The sequence below is a fragment of the Carcharhinus amblyrhynchos genome, chromosome 10, assembly GCF_965287045.1.
Source record: "Carcharhinus amblyrhynchos chromosome 10, sCarAmb.v2.hapA, whole genome shotgun sequence".
In the NCBI taxonomy this organism is placed as follows: Eukaryota; Metazoa; Chordata; class Chondrichthyes; order Carcharhiniformes; family Carcharhinidae; genus Carcharhinus; species Carcharhinus amblyrhynchos.
Window position 1 is genome coordinate 3,465,125 of NC_137333.1, and position 19,281 is coordinate 3,484,405.

At 39.9% G+C, this 19,281-nt stretch overlaps 1 protein-coding gene across 14 annotated transcripts in view; it reads right to left on the reverse strand.

The window, feature by feature from the left end:
* The window catches only part of mbnl2 (muscleblind-like splicing regulator 2), a 99,813-nt gene that overhangs the window by 25,508 nt on the left and 55,024 nt on the right, over nucleotides 1-19,281 (reverse strand). For 10 of the 14 annotated variants that reach the window (XM_080198080.1, XM_080198071.1, XM_080198076.1 and 7 more), the window contains 5 exons: nucleotides 16,159-16,323; nucleotides 14,510-14,713; nucleotides 11,227-11,490; nucleotides 1,182-1,235; nucleotides 358-508 (listed from right to left, as the gene is read on the reverse strand). In XM_080198080.1, the coding sequence (XP_080054206.1) occupies nucleotides 358-508; nucleotides 1,182-1,235; nucleotides 11,227-11,490; nucleotides 14,510-14,713; nucleotides 16,159-16,323 (838 nt within the window). The remainder of the gene's footprint in view (nucleotides 1-357; nucleotides 509-1,181; nucleotides 1,236-11,226; nucleotides 11,491-14,509; nucleotides 14,714-16,158; nucleotides 16,324-19,281) is intronic. The other 4 variants (XM_080198081.1, XM_080198084.1, XM_080198083.1 and 1 more) reach the window with 2 other exon arrangements.

Consider the following 19,281-nt stretch of genomic DNA (forward strand, 5'->3'; position numbering starts at 1 on the left):
TCAGCATAGAAATACAACCTGCCTCCAAGACATTTCATGCAATTTCAAACAAATGAATGATTCACATAATTTGAACTGGGTTCAATGGAAACATTCAAAGAAAGAACAGGTTTTAAAGTACATCAAAGGCGTTTTCTGTTGAGTCTTGTCCTATCAGAATAAATTAAACACAGCATTTATAGCCGTTTTACTTCATGTAACATGCAGATGCAAGTGCTAGCAAGAAGCAAAGTAAGGCGTAACAAGCAGAAATAAATCTTTGAACATTTAACTTGTGTGGTAATGGTTACATTATCTTATTCGAGCAAGTCGACAGCATAACGCTATAATTTTCTCAGAAAGGGGGAATGGACGTACCTGTTGGAAAAAATGTTGGCTGCTGCATTTGTGCATTGGCTAGAGCTTGTTGGTAGTGCAAAACACTAGGATTAAAGATTGTGCTGGTGCCATTGCTTTTTTCAAGGGCTGGTCTCTTTGGTAAATGGTGAAGGACACCAGGTGGAAAGGCCTGTGAATGAGGGATTTAGTAAGACAAGTGTGATAAATAGAGAAGACAGTTTGAAATTCCTGACATGCACTGAAAGTATTAGTCAAATTATACGAAAAAACACTTTTGTCTGATGGCAGGTTTTCTGTAAAAGGTATAAGTGTAGTTTGTTTTTTTTTAAACAAAGTACAAATAATTAATGCTGTGATACTTGACATTATTGCATTACAGAAAACAGATCTGCATTATTTTAAAGGAAACTGGTTCTTAACCCAAAAAAAATACATTTAATGAAAATACTCTCGCGATATTGGAATTTGGAAACACAGTTAAACAATTTAATTAGAGCAGATTGGTACAAAGTCCACACATCATAATGCTATCAAAACACAAATTACTTATCATGAATTTAAACTATAATATGTATACTCAATAGTGTGCAGTGAAGGCTATTTGCTGCTATACCTGAAATGCAAGAAGCAAACATCTGATATTCCACAAAATAACTTCTACATTTAACAGTATGGTTTTTTAATGACCAGTACATTTAGTTAGTATGAACATAATATCCTTCCAACAAACATCTAATTAGAAGCATTTATAATAAAATTAAAAATAAAATCTATTAAGTTACCATACTATTTTTACTATCACTACAGTGCATGCAAAGCAAGAAGGTGAAAGGTCAAAGTACCAGGTCAAAGGTTGCCTCGAGGGGTCGTTTCACAGATTTGGCAGCCGACTGAGTCTTAAATAGCAGGCAGCGAGCATATGATGGCAATGGACCAATGGGGTTCAAGCGTATTAACATACAGGTAAACAGCAAGCAGAAGTGCGTCATGGGAACAGCAGTACATTGCAGGTAGGTGAGGAGAAAAAAAAACAAAAAAAAAACCCTGAATGCAGTATACAACATACATCACAGAGCATGCATAAAATGAGTTGTCAAAAGGTTGCAGTTACAAATACTGAATTAGTACTGTACAGCAAAGTAAGCATTTACTGTACCTTTGGTTAAAAACATAAAAAGAGAGCAAAACACAAATATCCTTTAACTATTTCTAATAGCAACTTGTGCAAAATGTGTGTGCGCAACAATTATCTAAGCTTATAATGAAGTTATTGTATCTTTCAGGTTTTTATGAAATATGCAACTACACAAAGATGGCTAGATTCTGCATTGCTCATTTGTAAGTACCTTTAGGTGGCAGTAAAACATTAAAAGCTGCCCCTCTCCAACCCAGAACAAAAAAAACCACACCACCCCCACAATTCTCGGCAGTTATCCACAGTACCATACTTTAAATTAAAGTAACGACAATATTACTTAATTTTTGAAAATAAAATTGTGTGTGTGTTTTGGGGGCGGGGGGGGGGGAGAGAGAGAGAGAGAGAGAGAGAGATCCCCATCGGATTATCAAGCCTACAGGACTGTGCTGGGATGATCCAGAAATAAAATTTACTGTTTCAGACATTCCTTTGAGCAAAGTCACAAGAGGCATTCTGTTCTTTCACTTTGCCGTGGCCAGAACAGGGCAGCAGCAGTGTGACCCCAGCTCACATGCAAAACCAACGTGAAGGATACAATGGCTTCTGGGACACAGAGTATTGAGGGCATTGTAGCTGCCATTGGTGGCTAACTGGTGTGAGCACAACAACTGGCATGTGGGGCAACCAATGGCGGGCCCATGATGAAACCACCCAGAATACATTCCAAGCAGGTTTGGCAATCCTAGGGTCTGAGTGGCACTGGGTGTTAGGACACAGCTCTCTTGGGTTGACAACATGGTTTTAAATCCACACCAGATTGGCGATAATGGATGTATCACCTTCTCACCGGCTGCAAAGGCTTCATGCAAAATTATCAAACTAAATCTCTGACAGTGCGAGGCCACAGCAATTAATAAAAGACTGCACTTAATTTCCAAATAAATTGACAAGTTTTAACACAAGCCAGAAAACCCACCAATATGAAAAGTTAATTTCACACTTGCACAGCAGGGCTGCTCGCTTGACGTTGAAATTAACAGATTTCAGGTTAGGAGACTTTTATCTGCAACTGTTTACACTAAATTTGTATGGTAGCATTCACTTCCCACGCAGAAGCGGAAAGCGAAGAAACATTCTGTCCCTAGCACCTATGAATCTCACCTTTATCGCTCACAAAACCAGGACTTATAAGAACTTGAGTTACATTGGTTTAGACATCAGACAGCATGCAAGAGCCTTCAGCTGCTCCCACAGCAAAAACAAAGTATTTGAACTGCATTTGAGGTTATGAACAAACTCTGACGGTAAGCAAATTAAAGTTAATTCTGCAATTTCTACCCTGGGTGTGATGCAATTGAAGAAAGGTGCACAATTAAAACACTACCCAATAATTCTCACGAAACCAAGACGGCTGATTTGTGGAAGGACTAGCAGTGAAGTTCTGAAAACATATGACAGATAAAATAGATTTCACGTTACCCCCCAAATCTCATTTTCCCTATTTTTTGTGGGGACAAAACAGCCAACTGGAGAATCTATTTCCTTACTCCCAGCATTGAAGATTAGCTTCTTCCTTTACTCAATTTACGCACTAAACGAGGCTAATCAATACAATAACGCTAATCAGTAAGTTACTTCATTTTAGGGCAATCATTGACTAGATATGTTGCAAAATGCTAATCATTCTGAGCAGATCAATAAAATGCTAGTTTTATGTCAATGCTGTGTTGTAGAGAAATACCCTTTCAATATTAACCCAAGCAGCTGGATGGAGAAGCAGAACGAGCTCCAGTCATATAAACATATAAAGCATAAGATAAAACAAAACCTACCTATGCCTTAATTAGCTATACATTGCTTAGCAATCTGCCCTAGAGATGGATATCCGTAGATTTAAAAATCTTTTTTAATATTGGTGTCACAAGTCAGCTTACATTAACACTGCAATGAACTTACTGTGAAAATCCCCTCGTCACCACACTCCAGTGCCTGTTTGAATACACTGAGGGAGAATTTAGCGTGGCCAATGCACCAAACCAGCAAGTATTTCGGGCTGAGGGTGGAAATTGGAACACTTGGAAGAAATCCAGGTAGACATGGGGAGGATGTGCAGACTCTGCACAGACAGTGCCCTGAGCTGGGAATCCAACTCAGGTCCCTGGCATTGTGGGGCAGGAGAGCTAACCACTGTGATAGTTCTATTATTGTCTTTGTTGTGTGAAGGACACTTTGTCTTTAGAAAGACTGCAGGTAGATCTGAGACAGCTCTATCCTTTTAAAATTCCAAAGTAAATTTAAGGCAATAATCTTGCTTTACACATGAAGACTGACAATGTCTTCAAAAGGAAGGAAGGCCACTATGACAAAATAAGTCAAAGTCAGACTTAAAGTGGTCCTAAGAAATTTAGCTTGGATTCCATACAGAAGCCAATTTATCATCAGAACATTGATACCCGAGTAGGACATTCAGCCTACTCCCATTCCTTTAGGTCGATGCTCATTAGCTGTTTCAACTGGCTGAGTGTCTTATATTGCATAAGCTCAGAATAAGAAATTGGCCATTTCAGACTGAGATGAGGAGAAATTTGTTCAATCAGACAGTTGTGAATCTTTGAAATTCTCTACTCCAGGGCCTGTGGACGTCTTTTGAGTATTCATCCTCATGGCTGAGACGGAGTGAGTTTTGGACACCAAGGAAATCAAAGGATATGGGGAATGAGATGAGAAAATTTTGTTTGAGGCTGATGATTAGCCATGGTCTTATTGGATGGTGGAGCAGATTCCAGGGATCTCATGGCCTATTCCTGCTCCTAATTCTTGGAACTTATACATCCCTCAAGCCACTTCTGCCATTCAATTAGATCACAGCTGACTTGTATTACCACAATTCTCCCATCTTGGTTCCATAACCTTAGGAAGGATATCCTAATAGATGGCTCATCAAAACTCAGTAATCCCTCTGGACAACTTAGGGCTAAATCTTCACTTTGGACTTGGGAGAAATGTCCAAGGAGGTCATAAGAACATAAGAACATAAGAAATAGGAGCAGGAGTAGGCCATCCAGCCCTTCGAGCCTGCCCCGCCATTCAATAAGATCATGGCTGATCTGTCGCTGCTCAGTTCCACTTTCCCACCCTCTCCCCATAACCCTTAATCCCCTCTCCTATCAAAAACCCATCAACCCGCGTCTTAAAAATATTTAGCGAGGCAGCCTCCACAACTTCAACGGGCAGAGAATTCCAGAGATTCACCACCCTTTGAGTGAAGAAGTTCCTCCTCAACTCCGTTCTAAACCGCCCCCCCTTTATCTTGAGGCTGTGCCCCCTAGTCCTATTGTCTTTTTTGAGCGGGAAGAGTCTCTCCACCTCTATCCTATCCATCCCATTCATCATCTTATACGTCTCAATGAGATCTCATTCTTCTAAACTCTAACGAGTACAAGCCCAGTTTATTCAGCCTCTCCTCATAGCTCAACCCCCTCAACTCCGGTATCAGCCTAGTAAACCTCCTCTGCACTCCCTCCAAGGCCAAAATATCTTTGTGCAGGTGCGGCGCCCAAAAATGCACACAGTACTCCAGTTGCGGCCTCACCAATGCCCTATACAGCTGCAGCAAGACCTCCCTACTTTTATATTCAATCCCCCTCGCTATGAAGGCCAGCATCCCATTCGCCTTCCTGACCACCTGCTGCACCTGCAAGCTGGGTTTTTGCGACTCATGCACAAGGACCCTGAGGTCCCTCTGCACCGTCGCCTGCTGCAGTTTTTCGCCCCGTAAGTAATAGTCCTTCCTATTAGGTCTATTATAGGTCTACATTATTATAGGTCTACATTATTATAGGTCTATTATTCCTATTATAGGTCTACACCAGATCTAGAGTCAAGCATGAAACTGCCTGGTCTCTAACCATGTTTTGTCATGCAAGGACCTGGATCCTCAACCACATTTCTGCAAATATTGGCACTGCTGTCATTCAGGGATCTATTCTGATCTGGGAAGGTGCAAATAACTTTGCTATTTTTAATCGTCAGCTGAGTGAACTCAAGACACATTAGACAGAGCTCAGCGACAAAGTTATCTTTAAGCTACAGGACTCTTGGGCAAAAACAGAGCTCTAGAGCATTTTATTTGCCTAGTGTAGGTGCGCACACATACTTGCACACGCATAGTGGATATGCATTACCTTAAATTACCTTTACCCAAGTCCTGAGCAGATTGGTAGAGACAAGATTAAGGGACCTCCCAAGTGTCTGGTCTGACACTGCTGGATGCTAACTAGCTATTGTATGATGTAGTTTGACAGTGTGGATCACAGGAATGTTTTCCATAATGTATCTAGCTTGAATCACACGACTAATTATGGTCTTGATCTGTAGGGAGCCAATTGAGATTAATTTTAAACAAACTATCAATATTTGTGTGAAATGTATGGCACACAGTCCCTTCTCATTGTTCATTTCTCCTTTATCCATCAACTTTTTCTTCAACCAGAAAGCGTTGACGCCTTAGAATATCATACTATAGGTAAGGGAACTCCCTGGTCTCTTGCCTGAACAGTGGTTCTATACACATAAATAACCTGTAGGCTCACACAGAGTACATCCCAGGAAAACCCATTCCTGCCCTCACGCAACAACGAGCTGCATGCCAGCAGGAGCCATTGGACAGTGATCAGCAATATGGACAATAACTTCCCCTCTCTAAGCTTCAAGAATAGAGACCTACTGCACCAAATCCATCGTTTGGTGTCTGCGATCAGCTAACTTGGCACTTGAATAAGGAGTTAATTTCCAGGAGCTGCATTCCAAAGTACCACACTGTCAGTGTTCATCGCCTGTGAAAATTAAACATTTTATGGAGTCCACAGTTAAATGTGGAAATCCAGAAGGTGCGATGAATCTACATTTTTGAAGAGGGTGTGCAGAAAATTCTCCAGATTGTAATCAATTAGAAATCATTGAACTGATAGAAACTTTCACTCGAGAGATAAAATTTTTTTTGAAAATGTTGCACTTTGCTGAATGAGGTATAACTGGGTTTTTAAACGGAGTAGTAAGTTCATAATTACTGCTGAACAGCCTCACTGCTGAAAAAGTAATTTTACATTTGATGAATGTCAACTTTTCCCATTATGATAATAAATTCCACGTTTTTTATAGTAGTTTCTTTGTCAAGTTTCTGATATCTTAGTTTCCACCTTAATCCCATGTATGTGCCCCAGTCATCTGTAAAAATTGCTATGCAAAACAAAGGGATTAAAATCTTTTAACTTTCTGGTTTGCTGTCTGAGAGAGTATGGCCATGTGATTGGTTGCTGACCCTCAAAGACATCACTGCTGGAGGCTCCTGGGATGGGAATTTCTGACTGTGCTCACCCCAAGGCCAGAAATTCCCACCCAAGTTCACCAGTCCTTTGCAGAGTCCACCCTCGCCCGCTATGATTTCCATGGCAGGTGGGATGGGAAAATTCCACCTCTGGAGATTCCTTTGAATTAGTGGCAGATTCAAATTGAAATTGGGAAAGGGGGAGCCCATGACAGAGTTTGCTAGATTTTTGTGGACATCTTTCTTCAAGATCAGAGTTCACTTTTATCTTTTCTCAATATCCAGCCCTATAAGATCCCCAGTCTGTGCGTGCCATCTATTTATTAGCCAGATGAGAGTCCATGAAATATGGGCAATTTACAACACAGATGATACCACTTCACTTTGGGTTGCACTCAAGCAAGGTAAACAGCCATAGCCCACAAAGGGCTCTCTTCTTCAGAGAGCAAGACAATTGATTATACATAGCTTGAGGTGCATCACTCCACAAGTGTGGACTAAGATGAGGAGGTAGGCCTTCATGAACTACCACAGCCAGTATGGGCCTCGAGTCTGAGCCACTGACATCATTCTGCATCATACTCTAGCCATCTAGCCAACTGGGTTAACTGACCTCAACAGATTACATTCAACACTAGCATTAACTCAATGTAAATTATTAGTCAATAACAATCCTACTTTTTAAATCTGATGTAGCCCACCAATTCTTTTGGAAAATAGATACCTTGAATTTCTCTCTTTACTTGGGCAAGTATTCACCTTCATTAAGACTGGCATGCCATAAATATTCCACAATAAAAAAACTGTTGAAACCTGTCTTGCTTTAAGTGCTTTGCTCAAGCTTGCTGCATAGTTTGCGAGAAGACAGATTATCCATCTGTTGGAGTCCTCTACAAGCTGTGGGAGTATAACCTAGCTTGATGGGTTCTAGGAAACCACTTGCAGAGTGTGCACCTGGAAATGCCTATGTGTTGTTGTTGAGAGGCGGTACTTCAGGACATTGCTGATTCCTACATTGTAAATAACTCCAGAATTTGTACAACCGTCACAGCCCTGTTGCCAGCTCGCGCTAATCTTTAGCTAACTGCAAATAGTGACCAACTCACTTAACCCCCCAGTCTCAGCATTATGTGCCCACAGGGACTGATGGCTTTTGTAGGTTCCTGCTCAAGGAATGAGGATGACATTACCAGATGGGTAATTGCCTTTTCTCATTTCAATCGCCCATGTGCACTGTAGGAACACAGCAAGTCGTACAAGTGGAGGAAAAACACCAGCACAATAGCTACAACACCAGCTGTCAGGGCTATTCTGCCAAAAGCATCATATGTCCCAGTTAAATTGCAAAAATATTTTCTAATATGTGGTGATAGTTACAATATATGGAGATCTGGATGGAATAATCAGGATTGTCTTTTTTAAACTTATCCTTTCATAGGATGTGGGCACTGCTGACAAGGTCAGCATTTATTGCCTATCCCTACTTATCCTTGAGCTGAGTAGCTTGCTAGGACATTTCAGAAGAGTCGACCACATTGCTGTGGATCTGAAGTCACATGTAGGCTTGGCCAGGTAAAGACAAAAGATTTCCTTCCCTAAAGGACGAGTGAACCAGATGGGTTTTTCCAACAATTGATGATAAGGCTTGCTTTCAATTCCAGATTTTATTAATTGAATTTAAATTCCACCAGTTGCTGTGGTGGGATTTAAACCCAGTCCCCATGAGCATTAGCCTGGGTCTCTGTATTACAACTCCAGTGACATTACCACATTAGTAAGACAATAACATACAGGATTGGGAAGGAGGGAGGTATGTGTGTGAGGACTTGATGAACATTGGACAAGCATTCCAGTTTTGACTGCTGCAGTTTTAGGGAGATAATGAAGCAATTCCTTAACCCAAATAAAGCTTGAGAATTGGCCTGTCAAAATGCCAAATGAGCTATTTTGGTTCACTCATATTTAACAGCAACACCATTCTCCATTCAAGAAAATAAAACTCATGTTTGAAAAAGTTTCAAAGCACTGAACTGGAAAAAATAAAATCATCACTCTATTTGGGAGCCAATGAAGGACAAACTGGGCATAAATGGGTGATGATCTAATGATGACAATAGCCATCAGGACTTAAAACACCCAGAACGTGAACTCAAGTAGAGACATGAATTAAACCAGTGTTGAAGAAACGCTGGAAATCAATTCTAAAAGTTCAGCCTGACATGAGACTGGACTCACATTTATGTGCCGCTCCTCATGAGCAAAAAGATTTCCTGTGTGTTTTGGAACAAGACACAAAAAGATGCTGTGATCAATGAACATTGGGCAGTGCAAGAGACTGGAATGGAAAACTGAAGGCCCAGTCAAACAACTGGTCAAGAGTTGGATGAAGAGTCTGTGTGGGCAGTGCCAAAGGGGCTGAACAAGCCATCGTCAGCAATGCACCTGAGTGAGCAGCTGTCACCTGAAGTTGGTCAAATGGAAGATGCACGTAGGAGAAAATGAATAAGTCTGAGAGATTTGAAAACATTTTAATCTTGACATGGTGAAGCATGGGGAGCCAATGGGCTGATGCAAGTGTGGGTGAACACTTCAATGAGTTGAAGATTATGAGGTATTGACGTGTGGAGGCCAGCAAGAGTGGCACTAAAAAAGGTCAAGCTAAGAGGTGACACAACACAACTAGAACTCAGGATTCATTAGTACATAAATTAAGCTAGATTAACAGACCCAAGTAATATCAATTAAGCAAATATTAATAATGCATTCTGCATCAAAAATTGACACAGTTAATTAGTACTCAGGAGTGTTTAGCAGTTAAGGAAATGGTGTTCATTATAGATGACCCGGTAACACTGAGCAGCACGGGTAGTCAGTCACTTTCAGGCGACTTGATGGCATTCAAAATACACATTTTAATGGGCCGAAAACCTTTCCTTATAAGCAAAAAATTTGGGGATCACCAATGATGACCTTTCTTTTAAAAAAATGAATGGGAAGGGTGGGGGGGGGGGGGGGGGGCGGAGATGGCAAAGAAGCCAACTGCAATGAATATGCATTATTTAAAGTATAAAGTTTAAAGTAAAATTGATTTATTAGTCACAAGTAAGGCTTACATTAACGCTGCAATGCAGTTACTGTGAAATTCCCTTAGTTTGAACACTAGGTTCAAGCTCCATAAACAATGGAATAAAGCATCATACCATCATCTATTCTGGAGTATTTTAACCAATGTCACATTTTGAAATAATAATACTTCAGAGATACCTGGGATATATACATTGATTTAGATTATACCCACTGTACCTCCATCGCTTTAAATACAGTATCAAAGCATACTCAATGGTTTAACTGATCTAGACACTACAAGAGTTTAATCCATTCCTGCTCGAGCCAAAATCCCAGGATTTTACCTTTCTGATAATGCAACACAGATAGATATCATTTCCATCATCAAAGCTAGATTATTTCCTTTTCATTATATGGTAGTCAGAAAGTCAGCTAGCATTTGTTTTGCCTTTCAGGAAGTGGAACCTTGTAATGTTGTGTTAGAATTCATTGTTTGTTCTCATCTTGGTCACATTACAGTCAGAAGTGTATTCTAACTTTATCTCTGGGCACTACTAACAGAAGATAGACTGCTCAGAGAAACAAAAATGCATGTACTGCAACAAAACAGAATTTATTAGCAGAAACTGTAACTTCAAACCTGAAACAAAGCAGAGAAGAGGACCTTTAGGCATTGTGGAAAACACATTTTTCTTCATCACTCTAAATTATAGTGCAATCAAAATAAATTAGCCCCAGTGATGGTACTGTTTCAAATTTCAATAATTTTTTAAAAATTAAAAATGTATTTACTGTGCTTTTTCATTGGCTTCCATAACAAATCTGCATCAGAATCCAGCCATACAACAGTATATAGAATATTAGAAAACTACTGACTTATTTAAATAGAAATTTGATATGGGCTTGTTTGCATTATCATGTTACTGCCTCATAGTTAACAGTGCCAAATAATCTTTCTTAAAGCAACTGCAAACAAACAGTTCTGAACACTGCTAATTTAACACCAGTAAGATTTATTGCCCAACAGATTCCGCACAACAATTAACTGCTCTTCCCATTGCTTCATTTCCCATGAAAAATATAATTACTTTCTCCTCTACACTGCGAGGTTAGAAATTATTAAGGCTTAGATGTGGCGCTGATGGTGCTCAGAATGGTAAACAACAACTCACTGCTCATTAACTCTTAATATTTCTCACCGTCAGCTACAATCTCTCCACACAAAAATACTATGAGGACGTTTGCATCAGATGCAGCACATCACAGGGCGACTTTTATCTAAAACAATCCAACTTAGCCATTTTATGAGCTGCACAATAAGTTGATTTGTGACATGTTATCTCGTTAAATAACTTACCATTGCTGTTGCTGCTGCAGCAGCTGCCTGAGCTACTGCCACAGCCTGGTTGGCCTGGTGCTGCGCTGCCTTTATTTTGGCCTGTAAGTGAGCAGGAGGGTGGAAGTATTTGCACTTCTCTCTGGAGCATCGACCTTTGATATAATCCATACAGACAGTCACAGTGTTGTCATTTGTGTCCACCATTGTGCTGTCCGCGGGGTGAGCAAAACGGCAGTCGGTCTCACCCCGTGTGCAGTTCCCTCGCTGAAACTCCCTGCACACCTACCAAATGAGAAGACAGTGTTGCACTTAGATTCGGTGAAGCTGTTTAATCTGTAACCATTCTCAGGTTAAAGTCAATGTTAAACGCAAACCTGAAATTTAGACCTGAACAATGATTGTTCTGCAGTAAAGGACGCAATGGTACCTCGCTTAAATGAGCAAAATTTAAATTTGGTATTTGAGAAAACTTTGAGACTGTGAACATTATTCTCCTGGAGCATATGTTGCTGATTGTAACAACCACAAAATCTAGGAGTCCTCTATTTCTTTGAGATGGTTCATGAGGACGTTAACCTAATCAATTTCACACCTGAAAATGGCATTTGTACAAATGCCAATAGAACTAAACACAATCAGCGTGTGATTTGTTCATCTCTATATTCCGATAATCTTACTGTGCTCCAAGAAAATTCCATACTTGGTTTTATTTCACCAGACCAAAAGACAATGGACCATGCCACGAAACAAAAAAGGAAATTGGTAATAAAAACTGTAGAAATGATAAAGCCCAATATCTGTCCTCAGCAAACTAACACGTGCCGTTACTTCAAAGAGGCTGAGGTGAGAAGCTCTGGCTGATGATGATTACTTGTTTAGGTTGAATGGTTACAACTGTAGGAATGGCTTCATAAGCGTGGCACAAAATAAATGCAAAACATTTAAAGTTAAAGTTTGTTTATTAAGGTCACAAGTAAGGTTTACATTAATACTGCAATGAAGTTACTGTGAAATTCCCCGAGTCGCCACAGTCTGGCAGCATCTGTTCAGATCAATGCACCTAACCAGCACATCTTTCTGACTGTGGGAAGAAATTGGAGCACCCAGAGGAAACCCACGCAGACACAGGGAGAATGTGCAAACTCAACATGGAAGTTACCCAAGCTGGAATTGAACCCTGGCACTGTGAAGCAGCAGCGTTAACCACTCTGCTATCATGCTAGCCCTACCACTGTGCTACCATGCCGCTCCTATTTTAAGTAGTCATTTTAATCTTTTGTGTATTCGAATTGTTTACTGAGTCAACTGCTTATCAAATTGATCAAAATATGTTTCTTAATTAATCTTAAGATATGGAAATCAAATTACATTCAATTAAGCACATGTTTCCAAGCTCCCAGTGGTTCAGTAAATATTATAATACTGAGTCATATAGGCCAGGGAGGTTTCAGGTTTGCTTGTTGACCTGTGCCAAAGATTGCTAATCTCAGCTGGGATCAGCAGCAAGTAGACACAAGTCACCAGTGTTCCTGGAACCAAGCAAATAATAACCAGCCAAAATTTCCACCCCTCAGCCTCTATGGCGTAACTGTCGTTAAAAAGTATATATTTGTTTGGCCAGGACAAAAACTGGCTTTGACAATAATACACTCACGATCTTTGATTTATAAGTTGACTAAGTTTTGGTATATGTTTATTGTCTGCATTTGAAAAGTTCCCTCGGAAGAACAATTTCAATTCCCAACTTTTCCACCTCTGGTCTTCAGAATTGCGACAACCAAGGTCCAAACAACCTGGAACGTGTAGCGGCAATAACTGGTTCCCGGAGACAGACAGCAAATTCAGATGATCACACATGCACACAGCTAAATGCGAATCTCCAGAAATTGCTGTCAGTGATTCATTGCTTTTCAACAGATGTGAAGTACCCCCATATAGGAATAGGATTCACTGAACTAGTCCTTTTACACGGTTAGTGTCATTGCAAAAAATCCTGCAAGTTATACCTTGTTGAATGAGGTGTTAATAGGTTTTTAATGTCCAAATTCATAATTAACTACAGAAAGTTCTTTTTGGCTCTGGAAAACTAATTTCATATTTGTGCAATGTCAAAATTCATTACGATTAAAATATACTCCACTTAATTTTGAAGTACAAGTTATCCAATTTCAGCTTTAACCTAATCCCATGTGTTTGTCTGAATCATTTTTTAAAAGTTTAAAGTTAAAGATTAGTTTCACAAGTAGACTTACGTTAACATTGCAATGAAGTTACTGTGAAAATCCCACAGGCGCACACTCTGATGCCTGTTCGGGTACACTGAGGGAGAATTTAGCATGGCCAATGCACCTAACCAGCACATCTTCTATACTGTGGGAGGAAACCCATGCAGACACAGGGAGAATGTGCAAACTCTGCACAGTGACCGAAGCCAGGAATTGAACCCGGGTCCTGGCACTGTGAGGCAGTAGTGCTAACCACAATGCCACACGTGTATTTTTATTTTGCTTATTGTAAGATTTAATTGAAAGTGAAGGATAAATGGCACATTTCACTTGTGAGAATGGTTCAATATGATTGGCTGTTTATCCTGTTTGCTGATATCAGTGCCATTGGATACCTAGAGATCCCTTTGACTTGGTGCCAGATTCAAACCATCAGGAAAAGGGAAATCGATGTCACGAGGATGGCCAGACCTTTGTGGTCAACCTTCTTCAAGGCCAGAGGCGATAGATGTTGCTTCACTGTTGACAGCAAAACCCAGCCAAGAACTGAAAACATTTCTCAATCCTTCACCTGTGTGTTCCTCATTTCTCTTGATTCAAACATTAAATTCAACAACACTGGGCCTTACCTGTCTTCAAATCCTTGTTGGATTCTCCCATCATTTGGTTGCTTTTCCTTTCAGTTTGAAACTGCGTTTAACTCACCTTCTAAATTTTTAGCTCATCTCACATGCTTAACTGAAATGACATCCGTTCAATGCTCTTTTTGAAAAACAAAAATTCTTTACAGCCTAGCTATTAAATCCGTCACTTGTTCCTTCGTAGCAAATCTCAGCTGTCCTCCAATTTCAACGGTACGCATAGTGACTATCCTCCTGACCATGCCAATGGAGTGCTCATACAAAATGATAACACGCCTTTCAAATGTTGGCTGACTTTATAGCACTTGAGCACAATTTGGAAATATAAAGGCCAGTGTCAAATAAACATGGATACAAGAACAAAAGCAGGATGCACCAACAATCATACTATATTTACACTACTGGTGCGGAACTAAATTGATGCAACGTTTTTACCTCTAACCGGTCTGTCCGCATATGCTTCGGCATATTTCCTGATCCGGCAACTGAAATGGGTGGGCTTCCAGGTACAAGGACAGGGGCACTAGAGAGAACTTCCGTTGGAACTAATCCAACACTATGAGGCATGGGTGCCAGAAAAGGGCTAAAACTAAAAGCATGATGATTTACTCCTGCGCCAGGATTCATCGGAAATGTGGCCTGTGGAGAAAGACAAATACATTTGGAAAAAAAGGACCAAGTAACATAGGAAATCATTACATTTCCCCAACCAAACTAAGCAGAATCAGCATTTATTCTAGAAAACCGTTCGGCGTTTGAGAAATTCCATTCCCAAAGAGAAAATGATTTTGTTTCTACAGGCGACCTTGCCAATTGAGATAAGCAACATAAGACTTTTACAAAAGAGACTCAGAAAAACAAACTAGCAATGGTGGCACTCTCTTATTTCCAGTACAAAAATAAACTCTAGAATGAAAACACTCAATTGTAATGGAAAATACAGCAGGGCATCTTCAAGGTCAACCTTCTACTCATTCCAGAGAGATGCTATTGAGGAATGGTGAAATGTACGGGCAGTATTAACAATTCTGGACACACCCAAAATGATTTGTCTTCTTTTTCCACTGAAAAATACAGATTTCCCCAAAACATAAAAAGCAGGGGGCATTCCATAGACAAGAGGTAAACCTCTTCATTCTTTGAACGTGGCAACAAGCAATACATTTGTACATAATGTATCTGAGCAGTACAAAACAGCAATGTGAAAACAAGTAGAATATCGTAAATGTATTTTCAAAACTGCATACAGCTATCACCAAAGCAAAATCATGCCTGTAGTGGGGAAGTATTCATTTGAGTGCAAATCCAACAGCTCTCATACTTTTAAAGAAAATGCATTAAAAAGAACTTTTTTACTTTTGGTGGTCAACCCCATCCATCACCTTAAACATCATTCCCTCCACTAGTAATGCACACTGGCAACATGTATACCATCTACTGGACGCAACGTAGCAAACTCATCAAGACTCCGTCGACAGCACTTATCAAACCTGCGATCTCAGCCAACTAGAAGGACAAGAATAGCGAATGTATAGGAATTCCGCTCCACGTCCCACACTATCCTGACTTGGAAATACATCACTGTTCCTTCATGACAGCTGGTCAAAATCCCTTGCTAACAGCAGTGTTGGCGTGCCTGCACCAATGGACTGCAAGGGTTCAAGAAGGCACCTCATCTCAGCTCCACCTTATCTAGCATGGGGCAGTAATTGCAGGTTTACCCTCACATCCCATGAACAAATAGAAAGAAAATTCCTGACCAGTAAGTGATATTTAATGACAGGCTGACATTATGCAAAAGCGATCTTATGAAAAACCAAAAGTTTCTTGAATACCCGCTTTTCGGTTGGGGAGTGGAATACAAGGTTCAAAAGAAAAAATAAATTCTCTTTTTTCCCCTCAGTAATATCCACTTCCAAGTGGGAGAAGCTGCTGCTCCCAGACATCCACAAATATCGCACCGAGCAGCCTTGGGATAATTGTCTTTGCACTTTTGCCCTTAGAAGATGGGAAACTTAGACAAGGGTTTTCTTTGGCGTGGTTAGGGAAAGGAGGAAAGAGTTTTTAAGTAAATGTATACTTACAACCGGCTGAATTTGAGCACCTGGCATCATAAACTGCATCTGCTGTGCCAGCATAGCTGCAGTTGTTTTCTGTTGTATTAGATTGTTGCGTCCGTTTATTTCTAATTGCGTTTTTAAATGCATTGGCGGATGAAGGTATTTGCAATTTTCTCTTGTGCAACGACCCTGTGATAAGGGAGACATTTTAATGGAGGGTTAGACACATATATATCATATCATAATTTGGCATATAATAACAGATGTATAAGTTTCATAATTGTACCTCTATGATCCCAATACAAACTCCCCATCCTCAAAGTGGTGCAAATATTCATCTAATAATTTAAATCAATGCCACTAATGACAAAAAATAAGTGATCAGCAATTGAACCAAAGCACCAGTCCAGATTTCAATCATTTAAACTTGCTGTTATCCACTTTGCAATTTGAGTTGATATCTGATTCAACATAGACCAGCTACATGCTCACTCAGTAACGAATTTTAATTGAGAGAAACATTACCCTACATGGCCCATGTAATAATAGTTTATTTGATTTGATTTTTGTCATAACAGTGAAAATATTGTTTTTTGCGTGCTATACAGACAAAGCATACCATTTGTAGAGAAGGAAAGGAGAGTGCAGAATGTAGTGTTACAGTCATAACTAGGGTGTAGAGAAAGATCAACTTAATGTAAGGCAAGTCCATTCAAGTCTGACAGCAGCAGGGAGGAAGCTGTTCTTGAGTCGGTTGGTACATGACCTCAGACTTTTGTATCTTTTTCTCGATGGAAGAAGGTGGTAGAGAGATGCGGAGTTCAGGATGCGTGCGGACCTTAATCATGCTGGCTGCTTTGCCGAGACAGCGGGAAGTATACACAGTCAATGGATGGGAGGCTGGTTTGCATGATGGATTGGGCTACATTCACAACCTTTTGTAGTTTATAAAGCATAATCTTCAGAAAGGAATTGTACTGATTTGTAACCTTGCGGAAAGTTTTGCTGCGAAAAATAACCACCACAATGTTGTTGATTTCTACTCATGGCTTTGACAACAATCGCATCTATCCACAGTTCTCCCCATTTTCTATTTTCTCAGACAATAACTAACCATGTCCTTGCAAGTACTCTAGTAACTTTGCATGTTGGTTTGTAAACTCTTGCTTAGAGGCGAGATTTTATCTGAATGAAGCTCAATTTATTGACCTTTGTTTAGCAACACATTGTTAAACCATGTCTTATTGTCACAGTGAAGGATTGCTTCTAATTTGATCTATGAGGCATACAAAAACAGGTGTAAGACTTTTCAGGTTTCAAGTATCCAGTATCCTCTGGTACCTCACAAGAAAAGTAAGACAATTCTGCAATTGGTGTATTAATGAACTCGAGTAACATATGACTACATCCAACAGAGTTGGACATATATAAAAGATACTGGTGTTTCATCCAATAGTGATGGCCTATAGTCTAAAGATGTGTAGGTTAGGCGGATTGGCCACGGTAAATGTGCAGGGTTATGGGGATAGGTCGGAGGGGAAGGCCTGGGTGTAATGCTATTCAGAGAGTTGGTGCAGTCTCCATGGGCCAGGTTCTGCACTGTAGGGATTCTTTATGGTTCTACAGCACTGGTCTAGAAATCCAAAAGTTAGAGTTCAATTCCTACCAGGCCAAATTGTGAAAGAGAATTCATTAAGTTGTGGGTTGGCATTAGAGAAGTGAGCACATGACGCTTCTCAACTATTTTGGAGAAATTCAAGTGGTTCACCTTCGTGGAATGGAACCTGCAACTGTTACATGTACCCACATAACTAAAACCCATACTGTCCTCAAGAGCAATCGGTATGGGCAATAGATATTATAAATAAATTTCAAAATCTTCCAATAATTATTCACACATTAGAGTCTTGCACATCATAGCTTTACACAGGATGGACGTGAAGTTCAAGGCGCTCACATCATTTAATCAGCAATAATACTGGCCAACACCTCTCTAAATAACAGTATAAGAAATAGGAAAAGGAGTCATTTGGTCCCAAACCTGCTCTGCAATTCAGTAGGATTATTGCTGATTTTTCACCCGAACTCCACTTGCTGCATTAATCCCATATTTATCTTTCTATCCAAAGATCTGTTGAGTTTTGTCTTGAACATACTCACAACTTGGTACCCAAAGTTCGCTGGGGTAGAGATTTGCAAAGTTTCACAAGAAATTTCTCCTCATCTAGCCCTAACTGGCTGACCCCTTATTCTGAGATTGTGATCACCTTCCCCAGTTATAGAATCCTTAGGTGGGGGAACACCCAGCCAGCATTCACCCTGTCAAACCCACTTAATAATTTTAGATGTTTCAATGAGATCACCTCAAGGATAATTCTTTTATCTCAGGAATCTGTTTGGCATACCTTCATTGCACTTCCCTGAGGCAAGTATGCTCTTCTTTAAACAAAAAAGCTAAAACAGATATCGTCTCACTAAGGCCCTGTTACAGGTGGAGAAAGAGGTCTTTACTTGTGTATTCCAACATCTTTGTCATAAATTATTTGCTTTCTGAATTTATGCTGTACCTGCATGTTAATTTTCTGGGAACTGGTGTATACAAGGTCACCTCAGATCCCTCTTTTGAAAATATTGTGCTTTGTTATTTTTCCCCATATTTTATTCCATCTGTCATATTCTTGTCTGCACACTTAATACATCCAAATCCTTTTCTACCCTCTGTATCCTCCTTACAGGTCACTGTCTTACCTAACTTTCTATCAACACCTGTTCACAGCTGGTTGATAATGTCTGTTCAGGGAGGCAGGTAAAGCTTAGGTCAGTTACTAAAGAACTGACCAGTGCAGCATGTTGGACTTTAATTTGTTTTCTTTAGTTACAATGAGGAACTGAATTAATTTATATCTGCAATACCTGTTTCCCTGTATGTACATTTACTGATATCAAAATAAAGAATCTCAATGAATTGGCTCCAGCCTCATCTCTCAGTTAATCAATCCACCTGCAGAAAATTAGAAGGCACATGCATGCAAAGATCATGATATATGCATTCAATTCATATAACAGCACCCCCCCCGTTGTATTGATTTTGATATTGGTTTAGATATTGTATAGCCAAAATAATTTCTCGAAATTGAAGAATGAGCT